General features: G+C 45.0%; 1 protein-coding gene across 1 annotated transcript in view; it reads left to right on the top strand.

Annotated features, from left to right (window-relative positions):
* The window catches only part of LOC109375611 (IQ motif and SEC7 domain-containing protein 3-like), a 149,956-nt gene extending 140,709 nt beyond the window's left edge, over window positions 1-9,247 (top strand). Inside the window, exons 2-5 of the mRNA XM_019631064.1 lie at window positions 8,023-8,052; window positions 8,473-8,559; window positions 8,884-8,935; window positions 9,221-9,247. Coding sequence (XP_019486609.1) covers window positions 8,023-8,052; window positions 8,473-8,559; window positions 8,884-8,935; window positions 9,221-9,247 — 196 coding nt within the window. The remainder of the gene's footprint in view (window positions 1-8,022; window positions 8,053-8,472; window positions 8,560-8,883; window positions 8,936-9,220) is intronic.
* Window positions 9,248-11,983: the final 2,736 nt, after the last annotated feature.

The raw sequence follows: 11,983 nt of genomic DNA, 5'->3' as shown, positions 1-11,983 counted from the left end.
GCAGCGGCTTCCCCACGGTGAGAGATTGACATGGAGATTAAGCACGTGTACACACACACACACACACACACACACACACACACACACACACACACACACACACACACACACACACACACACCAGCCTGCTTGCTTTCTTTTCTATCATGGCTATGATAAAATAGAAAGGAAAAACACACGACAAAACTCTCCTGCTGCTCCTGGGCATAGCACATCCCCAACCATGTCTGGCAGGCTTTTGCTTCAGGCCTCCTGAAAATGGCTGTGTGGTTTTCCAGTTGACAGACAGCTCGTCTGCCCCTTGTCCCTGTCCCCTGGGCAAGAGATAGCATAGGTTTCTGTTGGCCATTCTGGTTTTGTATCACCTGTCAGTGTGGGGTGCAGTGAAGCCTGTGCTGGCATGCACTGATACCCACTTGGGATAGCTGGAGAGGGTATCCAGTGTCCTCTAGAGCAGGGGTGTACATTCAGGCAATGTGAACACATGGTGATAAGAACTACCTGCTATTCGACTCATCTGCTACTGGAGAGAGTGCAGGGGTGTGGGATGGAGTTTGGGCACTGCCAGGGGAGGCCTAGGCCATTCGCCTGTGACAATGGGCCTGGAACAAGGTGGGGACTCTGTTCTCCTTTTTAAAATATTGGGTTGTCGGAAAAGTCATGACGTATTTTTTCTGTTTTTTGTTGCAAAAATGCATCATGACTTTTCTGACAACCCAATAGTAGTTCATTGCTTTGTTGAACAACTGCTCGTTTTTTCCACTTTAAAATTGTAGCTTATACATATAGGAGACATACAAAATATATATTCATACATGTGTATATATATGTATGTATATGTATACAGCTTAAAGATTTGCTATAGTGTAGACCCCTGTATTCACCACCCAAGTCAGTAAATGGGACAATCCCAGCAGCCCAGAAGCCACTGGTGTCGCTCCTGATAACAATCTCTCTTCCCAGGGTGACCAGTGCCCTGACTTTTGTGACAGTCATGTCCTTCCTAGGCCTCACAGTTTCAACTCCCAAAAGGGCACTTCTCAGCTGAGGCACTGAGTTTGCCTGTTTTATTGCATTCAAGTGGACTGTGACACGTGCATTCTTTGGGGACTGGCTGCCTGGGCGACTCAACCTGCTCCTGGGTGTGGCTGTTGAGTGGTCTTTGTGTGCATGGGCCACGTTCATCCATTCTCCTGTGGGACACACTGGGCCCATTCCAGCTCGGGCTCCGGGAGCACAGGGCCCCGGGCTGTGTCACACGTCTTACTGGCCATTGGCGTTTATACCTAGAAGCAGCACTTCTGAGTTCTCTGACCTTCCTGGGCAATGCCACCGTCTTTTCTAAAATGCAGCACTTTTGTGTGCCAGGCCCTGTGCTGAGCTGGGGCAGTGGGCATTAATTAAAGCATGATTCAAAGAAATCTAAGCTGCAGACTAGCTTGTGCTGTGGGGGAAGGGCAGGCTGCTTTGGGAGGGATGAATAGGGAGGGAGGCCTGGCTGAGTTTGCGGAGGGTCGTCAGAGGTGCCCCACTAGTTAAGGACATAGCTGCTGAGAGTGACTGATGGTCAAGAGGTATTAACCACGGAAAGCATTTCAGGCAGGAGGAAGAGTATGTACAAAGGCGTTTAGGCTGGAGAGGGTGCTGTTAGTCAACTCTGGCAGCCATAACCAAATACCATAGACTGGGTGGCTTGAACAATATAGATCTACTTTTCACTGTTCTGGAGGCTGGAAGCCCCAGATCAAAGTCCAACAGGGTCAGTTTTTGGTGCAGACTCCCTGGCTTTCAGCCGGCCACCTTCTCACTGTGTCCTCACATGCTGGGGAGAATGAGCTCTGATATCTCTTTGTCTTATTGTAAGGGCACCAGCCCTACCAGATCAGGGCCCCATCATTCTGACCTTATTTAACCTTGAACATCTCCTCACAGGTCCCATCTCAGATACAGCCACATTGGGGATTAGGGCTTCAACATATGGATTTTGGGGAGACGCAAACATTCAGTCCATAACAGGGGGTGAGGAGAATCTGAGGAATTGGAGCACACGTGGGGTGAAAGGTGAGATGGCATTTGGGTTATCTGTTGTGTAACAAACCACCCCTAAATTTAGTGATTTGAAATAATAATCATCATTTATGTGCTCAAGCTTTCACGATTTGGGCAGGGCCCGGAGGACCCCTCCTCTCTGCCCCATGTGACATCAGCTGAGGCCTTGATCACATGGCTGACCCTGGGAGTTCAGCTGGCCTGATGGCCAGGGGCCTTGGTCCTCCCCCATGTGGCTGTGTGGGCTCCCTCTCAGCATGGTGACTGGTTTCTACAATAAGGGCCAAAAAGCAAAAGTTGCCAGTCTTTTAAAGGTTAGTCCTAAAACTGGCAGAAGTGTCATGTCTGCCATTGTAGAAGTCACAGAGTCCAGGTACAGGAACTGGTCACTCACATCACAGACATTATCTTTTTTTTTAATAAAAATAATATGTATTTAAGGTGTACAACCTGATGTTTTTGTATCTATATACATAGTGACATAATTACCTCAGTCAAGCTAATTAGCATGTCATCGCCTCACAGTTACCATGTATCGGGTTGTCACAAAAGTCATGACATATTTTGTCTATGTTTTTCAAAGGTCATTTATTTATATAAAGAACAAAGATCAATCAATTATATATTGCCCGTTTTGTTCGATAACCTTTTGCCAATCTTTCAGTGAGCTTCATAATTCCTTGTTCATAGAAGGATCTGTCTTTATTTGCAAAAAAACTGAACAAGGTGCTGATTTACAGCCTCATCTGAATTGAACATTACACCATGCAAGAAGTCTTGAAAAGAGCAAAACAAGTGGAAGTCTGACGGCGCAAGGTCAGGAGAGTATGGTGGGTGTGGCAACACATCCCATCCAAGCTCCAGTAATTTTTGACGAGTGATCAAACTTGTGTGTGGTCTTGCGTTGATGGAACACAACTCCTTTATAATTAACAAGCTCTTTATGTTTCTGGATGATGGATTTGTTCAAACTGCCCAACTGCTGACAGTACACATTTGAATTGATTGTTTGGTGCCTTGGTAAGAACTCGAAAAACACGACACCTTTAAAATCCCGCCACACTGAGAGCATAACCTTCCTCTGATGAATGTCTGCTTTCAGTGTCGTTTGAGGCAAATCATCACGTCGGGACCAAGACTGTTTGTGCACCACATTGTTGTAAACAATCCACTTCTCTTCACCAGTTATCAGTCGCTTCAAAAAAGGACGGTTTTCCTCACATTTAATGAGCATATTGCAGATGTTTATATGTGCCATCAAATGAGCTTCTTTGAGTTCATGCGGAACCCAAATATCTAGCTTGCTTATGTATCCCAGCTTCTTCAGGTGGTTGTGAACGCTTTAATGATGGATGCTCAATGTTTCTGCAATCTCTCGTGTCGTATAATGTGAGTTTGACTCAATCAATGCCTTTATTTTGTCATCATCATCCTCAGTGGGCCTCCCTGACCTCGGGGTGTCGTTGAGATCAAAATCACCAGCACGGAATTTGAACCGTGCACGGAAATGGTGAACCATCATTGGCACTGACATTCTTGTAGAGCATTGTCACCGTAAACTTTATGCAACTTTTCACAAGCTTGACGCGCATTCTTCTCTTTATGGAAGGAAATAAAACAGTAAAAAATTGCAAAAATGCACAGTTTGGTCTTCCATCTTCAATTTGTTGTAAAATATCCAAAACTCAACCAAATCGCCCAGTTTTTTTTTTAGAATGAAGCTAGAACTGTCAGCTGTCAAATGACATAGCAATAACATAGATGCGAATAACTCTAGTACTTCCAAAAATGAACTAGTGCCATCTGTCGCAAACATGTATCATGACTTTTCCGACAACCCAATGTTTGTGTGTGTGTGTGTGTGTGTGTGTGTGTGTGTGTGTGTGTGTGTGGTGCACACACCTGAAATCTACTCTCAGCAAATTTCTAGTGTATAATGCAGTGCTCACTGCAGTCACCATGCTGTGACTACATCTGTAGACTTGTTCATCCTACATAACTACAGCTTTGTACTCTCTTGCCAGCATCTCCCCATTTCCCCACTCCTGGTGACCACACAGACCCTATCTTCTCTTGGCTGGGTGCTTCAGTAAACACTGCCACCTCTTATGTTTGGCACCATCTCTTAGGCTATACAAGGTGTGATCCAAAAATACGGTAATGTTTAAATAAAAAAAATATTACAGTAAAAGACACATTGTCATGAATCCCCCTCCAAACACTCCCCCTCACTTCAAACACACTTGTCCCATAATTCTGGCCACTTTCTGAAGCAGTTCTGAAAGTCCTCTTTCCTGAGTGTCTTTAGTTGTACTGTCGTGGCTGCCTCAGTGTCCTGAATCATTTTGACTTTGGGAAAGAGCCAGAAGTCACATGGTGCCAGATATGGTGAACAAGGAGGATGAGGACACATTGTAACATTTTTATTTGACAGAAATTGCCATACCAGAAGCAATGTATGACACCGAGCATTGTCATGATGGAGGATGAAACTGGTTGTCCATTTCTCAGGCTGTTTTGTACACATATTGTTTCTTAAACGCTCTTATAAGCCCTTATAATAGTCAGAGTTCACCTAGTGTTCCTGGGTGCAAACTCAGCTTGCACAATTCCAGCAAGGTCAAAAAACACAATTAACATCATCCTGATGGCACTTGGCAGCAGCATTCACCATATTGTTTGATGACACCTCATGTGTCACCTTGACCTTGAAGTGCATATTGGCCAGCTCCTTCCCCAAGCCAGCACAGCCCCAAAGGGTTAAGACGCCAGGTAAAAGCACACAAGGCTGAGGAAATCAGGGGCAGCTGTCCCAAACGCCACTGTCTGTGCTTTGTTCCTTTGTGGCCAGTGCACGAGGGTTCCATGACTGGGTTTACAACTGAGGGTATGTTTTTCTGGCGTGAGGTCCATGGCTTTGATGAGATTCTCTGAAGGGTCTCTCACCCAGACAAAGGGTGCCGCGATCATGACGATAGATCTGAGTTGACTCCACCTTTGTAACATGGCTATGGGAGGTAGATGGTTTGCTCAGCCTCTCCAGGTCCATTTCAAAGAAGCCATAGTTGATCATGTGCCTCTCTCACCACCTGACTTAGCAGGCAGGAGTCCAGGAATGCATGCACCCAAATTCACTTACTCTTATGTTTTGTTTTGTTTTTTTACTTTTTCTTGTGGAACACTTCACACATACACAAAAGTAGGCAAAACAGTATAATTACCAGTTTATTACAAAGTATATTGAAGGATACAAGTCAGCAGCTAGATGAAGAGATGCATAAGTCTGACAATTAAGCTCAGGAACTCACCCTAGAAAAAGCACTACATACCTCATTGCTGAATATCACTACAGTCACCTTCGAAGTACTACCCTTGGGAACCTATGCACCAACGCCAGTACCTAGTCCACTTTTCAAAGCAATTTTGGAATTCTTTTTCTGGATTGGCCATCAAACCTGTTGTCATGTTACATTTGATGTCCTGAATGTCATCAAAATGTCTTCCTTTCAATATTTCCCTTATCTTTGGGTAAAGAAAGAAGTCATTGGGGGCCAGATCAGGTGAGTAGGGAGGGTGCTCCAATACAGTTATTTGTTTACTGGCCAAAAACTCCCTCACGGACAGTGCCGTGTGAGCTGGTGCATTGTTGTGATGCAAGAGCCATGAATTGTTGACGAAAAGTTCAGGTTATCTAACTTTTTCACACAGCCTTTTCAGCACTTCCAAATAGCAAACTTGGTTAACTGTTTGTCCAGTTGGTACAAATTTATAATGAATAATCCCTCTGACATCAAAAGAGGTTAGCAACACCGTTGCAACAAGTTTGCGAACTTAATTGTCAGATCTGTAGGATGACAGTCTGTACAAAGGAACTTCTGCCCCTGTGGAGTTTGGGGCCCCACACGGTGCCATGTGGAAGCGTTCTGGTTACCCAATGTGGATGTGCTGAGCTCTCTCCTTTTGGGTTTTACGGAGACTACATTACATAGGCATGATTGATTAACTCATGGCCACTGGGGATTGAATAGACCTCCATCTCCCTGTCTCCACCTCAGAAATCAGGGGTGGGGCTGAAAGTTCCAACCTTCTATTCAAGGTTGGTACCCTGGAAACCAGCCCTCATGCTAGGTGCTTTCCAAAAGTCACCTCCTTAACATAAGCTGGGCTGTGGTGAGAGAAGCTTGCTATGAGTGACAAGACACCCATTTCACCTTGATGGCCCTGACGTGTTTTCAGGAACTGGGGATGAGACACCAAATGTTGTAACAAAAGATGCTCCCATTGCTCTTATCACTCAGGAAATTCCAGGGGTTTTGGATGCTGTGAGCCAGGAACCACAGATGAAGACCAAATATATATACGAGAAATAGATTTTGGTCATCTGAATGACCAAATACATGTTTCTTATAAGTCACAATGGTGTGCCTGGGTAACCAGTACCCAGATCAGGAGCCAGCATAGCAGCACTGGGAGCCCATGTCCCCTTTCATCACCTGCCCCACGTCACCTCTGACCTGACTTGTAACAGGAGTCTAGCATGCTAGCGGGCTGCTGAGGTTGACATGAGAATGGCGTAGCAGTGAGTAGAGTGTGTAGAGTCAGCAAATGGGGGTTCAAAATGGGGCTTGGTGCTGGCTGGTTGTGCACACATGGCACTTACACAGCTTCCAGGAGCCCTGGTCCCTCAGCTATGCAGTAGGGACAGTGTTGGACCCACCAGGTTGCTGTGAAAATCATCAATAATTAAAAATCATCAATATGTCAGGGCCCAGCCCAGTGCTGGGCGCATAGTGAGGGTCAAATAAGGAGTGTCCCCCATAGTTCTCATCTTTAGCATTATTTCCCATTTGTCACCTGTGGTGAGAAGGAGTGACCTGTGGCCCTGGCAGTCGTTGTGTAGCTGGGGTGAGAGCCGTGGACCCCTGACATCTGCAGGTGTTTGGAATCCTTGATGACATCCTAGAGAAACTGTTCTGCGCTGGACTGGCAATTAGTTTGAATGACAACCTGGATGGCATCTGTCAGTGCAGTGGCAGACATAGGAAGAGGGCACAGGATGGTCTCCTAAGATCAGCAAGGTTGGTTTCACAGGAGAAGCCATCCCCTGACATTTGTGTGCTGACAGGGCCGTGCAGCTAGCCTGCAAAGTTACTGAAAAGGCAGCTTATCAAAAGAAAAGCTGTCTGACTTTGGGTTGTGTGTTTTTATTTCTCAAGCTCTGTGGCAATAAAATCCAATTTTGGACATGTACGGATTAGATTCCTGAATGTGTTTGCTCAGAGCCCTTTGCCCCTTCAGACCCAGGAAGCCCAGCTGTAGCTTTAGCCATCAACTGCGTGTGGTTTAATCCTGAAGTCCCTTTGGTTTACAGAGCAGGGAGGCATTGCTATCGATGGATGCCGAGTATTTTACAATTTCTCTGAAAGTTCTAGTGCATGATATGATCTACTTGTCCAGTTTCTTGACATTCAGGCTTGTCTCCCTTATAAAGCAGTGCAATTGACTTCTGGATACTTGAAACTAGAGCTGGTAGTGGGGAAATACACTGCAGATGCCACGTAGGGGATGCAGTGAGGCCAGCCACACTGCCCCCATTCGTTCACATTCAGTCAGTCAGTCAGTCAGCTGTTGCCTTGCAGAGTCCAAGCATATAATTTTGGACCATAGCCCCATCTCTGCGGTCACTCCCCAACTCCTGGGATGTTCAGATCCTGGGCAAGCAATAGCAGTCAAGGTCATGGGCACTAGAAGGTGTGGGAAATGAGCTTCCAAGGGGAGGAGACTTTCAGGGTGGAGTTCCAGGTCAAAAGAAGGACAATGTGAGACCCAGGGGTGGGCTGGGGGCAGTCTGCTGAGGCTGGAGAAGGGATCCCGGGATAGCTGGGGACCTCAATGTCTGCACAATAATGTATGTGTGGGTCTCCCGGAGCAGAGGGTACTGTCATTCTAAGCACATGTTCTCTCTCGTTGCAGGTCTGAAGGAGAAGGCTCCCGGAGTATCAGGTATGTGTCACCAGCCTGTCGCTGCTTCTGTGTCTTGGGAGTGGAAGGCTTCATTGAAGCAATGTGCTTTGATTTCTCTCTGATGCAGTTTTCCTGGCTTGGTGGTTGTTCCTTTCTGTCAGGGGCTGCTGGTGGCCTGGTTTGCCTAGGCTATGACCCACATAGGGCCAGAAGCTTTTCAATTCAGGCAGCTTCTGGAGTTAGGCTGGGTGGGATGGGAGCAATTTTTTGGGATGTCTGATGTCAGGACAGGCTCCCAGCCAGGTCCCTACTGTGAGTGGTTGCTGGGAGGTGTGTGTGGGATGAATAAACCCACGTGGTTGTGAGATTTTGGTCCGGAAAAGAGCTTGAGTGCCATGTCCCAGTCCTGCCCCTTACTCCCACCTCAGAGTTCTATGTGGTGGGTTGTGTTTTTTCAAGGCAGGTGATGTTGAAACCGAGCCCTGAAGGAGGACGCATGGGAAAGACATATCAGTGGGGGGAACAAAGTGTGCTTGGACCTGCATGGTAAGAATAAAGAGTGGCCTCAGAATATTGGGAACTGGTATGCAAAGTTGAGCATGGGTGTGCAGCTTGAGCCAGATGGGTCTCGGTGGACTCATGGAGGAGCTTAGCGAGGAAGAAGGCTGATATACGTTCAAGCAGAGAAGGCTGTGTTTAAGTTCTCCTAGGCCTGAAGAACCAAGCTCCCTGGATGACCTCTAGCCCATTCTGCTGTGTGGACAATTGGAGATGGGAGTTGTGACAGAAAACAATGCTAGGACTTTCAGATGCTCTTGTCAGGCCTGACGTTGTCTCTCTCGTGTGCCAGGCTTTGTGTTTCACCCCCAGGAAGCTGTCTACCTGGGTGTCAAGTCTCGGTCGCATGTCCCACTCTCTGCTCGTGAGCATGGGCACAGGGCACATATATAAATCCCTCTCTTTACTCAGAACTGGAAGCCCCCAGACCATTCAGATCTGACTCCCAGAGGGCCCTACTTCCACTCCCCATGCTTCAGCCCCTGGACAGCTGCAAAATTTGTTTTCCAAAGAGTGTCCATGAGGTCTCTTCCTTAGGCAGCCCAATCTCTCATGAAGTGTTCTCCCATAGAACCTCTGCCCTCTCAGCACCAGAAAAGGGAGTGTTCTAAACTCAAGTCCCACACTGACCCTCCTGCTTCTCCCCCAGGGACCCCTGTTGCCTATCCTGCTGTAACTGCAGCTCTCACTGAGAAACCCTCTGTTTGGCACCTCTCACCTGTGCAACCTTGTTTCCTGCTCCAGATCCCCGGTCACCTACTACTCTGGTCAAACCGGGCTCCTGGCCCTTCTAAATGCATCCATTGATTCCCTGCCTGCCTCTGGCTTGTGTGACTGTGCTGTTCTCCCGCCCCCCTCCACTCGGCAACCTCTGAGCCTTTCCCAGAACCTCCATGCTGCTGCCCCCCTGAAGTCTCCAGGGGCTGCTGCTGAAGTGCTGTTCCCCCAGCTTGCACTCCATGGTTTTTGTGCTTGCTTTTGATCTCCAAGTTCATTCTGTTTTGTGTCCTAATGGCTTGAGCACTTGTCTTACTCCCCTTAGGCAAAGGTAGGGACCTGGGATGAGGACCAGGTCGTTTCCAGGTGGAGCCAGCACTAGCCAGGCACAGAGCAGGCATGAACAGACCTTAGTGGAATGTATTCTCCTGGTATCACTGTGAGGCCCAGTCTTGACGCCTTGCACAGAACAGGCACAAATTAGTGTTTGTTTAATTGGATTCAAGACTCATCAAATATTGTTAGGCCATAAACTGAAAGGAAAAAAAGAAAAGTGGACCATCCAGCTGCTCAATGGAGCCCCTCCCCCCGCTTCCACAACAAACCGTCACTAAAAGGAGTGGGCAGAAGGAGCTGCATTTGATGACTCAAAAAGTCTGGAGTTTCATTACCTGGCTAAGTCAAGTATGAGGGACACCAGATATATTGCTAAATATTGAGGGAATGAGCCCTGTACCACACCTTCTACCGGGTCCCTACTGGGCAAGCTGATTTTTCTTTCTTTCTTTGTTTATTAGTTTCAGATAATAATTAGACATTTAAACCCCTTACCAAGCGATAACCACACCAAATCTACTACCCCTCTGACATCGTACAGAGCTATTACAATACTATTTTTTTAGAAAGATACAAATAATACATATTATTTATTGAGTACATACTCATACCAGGAATTAGGTGAAAGCACTAAAATCATTTTTTTTATATGTAAAATACATTTAATTCATATGGGTTTTTTTGGGGGGGGGGTTTGGAATGTTATGTGTAGTTATTTTTATTTTTTTTATTGTTAGTTTCAGGTGTACAGAGCAATGCAATAGGTTACACTTTTCACCCTCACAAAGTAACAACCCCCCTCCCCCCATCTACTGCCCTCCCACCCCCGATATCATGCTTATCTATTACAATTCCATTGATTCCATTCCCACTCTCTACTTATTACAATACTATTGACTGTATTCCCTATGCTGTACTTTACATCCCGTGAGATATACGAATATATATATACATATACATGTATATAATACACACACACACACACACACACATATACATATATATAAAATTATGGTTGACATTCAATATTATTTTATATTAGTTTCAGGTGTACAGTGCAGTGGTTATGCATTTATATAATCTATGAAGTGATCCCCCTGATAAGTCTAGTACCCATCTGACACCCTACATGATCTTTATATTATGGATTATATTCTCCCATACTGTATTTCACATCCCCATGACTATTTTGTGACTACTATTTTGTACTTTCTAATCCCTTCACCTATCTCATCCATCCTCCCAATCACCATCCCATCTAGCAACTATCAGTTTGTTCTCTGTATCTATGAGTCTGTTTCTGTTTTGTTTGGTCATTTATTCTGTTCTTTAGATTCCATATATGTGAGATAATATGGTATTTGTCTTTCTCAGTCTGACTATTTCACTTACCATAATATCCCTTAGGTCATCCATGTTGTTGCAAATGGTAAGATTTCATTCTTCTTTATGGCAGAGTAATACTCCATTGTATATATGTACCAGAATTTCTTTATCCAATTGTCAATTGATGGGCATTTTGGTTGTTTCCATATCTTGGCTATTGTTGAGTAGTGTTACTCAAACATATACAGTAAACATAGGGATGCATATATTTTTTTTGAATTTGTGTTTTTGATTTCTTCAGATAAATACCCAAGAGTAGAATTGCTGGGTCATAAGGTAGTTCTATTTTTAATTCTTTGAGGAACCTCCCAACGGTTTTCCATAAAGGCTGCATCAATTTGCAATCCAACCAATAGTGCACGAGGGTTCCCTTTTCTCCACATCCTCTCCAGCACTTTTTTTTTTATTTCTTGATGGTAGCCATCCTGACCAGGGTGAGGTGGTATCTCATTGTGGTTTTTATTTGCATTTCTCTAATGATTAGTGAGGTTAAGCATGTTTTCATATGTCTATTGGCGATCTTTAGATCCTCTTTAGAGAAATGTCTGTACAGGTCCTTTGCCCATTTTATGATTGGATTGTTTGTGTTTTTGGTGTTGTGTTGTATGACTTTTTTATACAAATTTTGGATATTAACCCCTTATCAGATGTATCATTAGCAAATACCTTCTGTCATTCAGTAGGATGTATTTTTGTTTTGTTGATGGTTTCCTTTGCTGTGAAAAAACTTTTTAGTTTGATGTAGTCCATTTGTTTACTTTTTCTTTTGTTTCCCTTGCCCAATGAGATATATCAGTAAAAATATTACTCAAGTTAATGTCTGAGAGTTTACTTTTTACTTCTTATATTTTCTTCTAGGAGTTTTTTGGTTTCAGGTCTTACAGTTACGTCTTTAACCCATTTTGAGTTTATTCTTGAATATGGCATAAGAAGGTGGTCCAGTTCCCTTTGTTTTTGCACTTATCTGTCCAGT

The sequence above is a fragment of the Hipposideros armiger genome, unplaced genomic scaffold (assembly GCF_001890085.2).
Source record: "Hipposideros armiger isolate ML-2016 unplaced genomic scaffold, ASM189008v1 scaffold_982, whole genome shotgun sequence".
Classification (NCBI taxonomy): Eukaryota; Metazoa; Chordata; class Mammalia; order Chiroptera; family Hipposideridae; genus Hipposideros; species Hipposideros armiger.
Note: the sequence above shows the minus strand (reverse complement) of the source record. Positions and strands in the feature narration are given on the sequence as shown.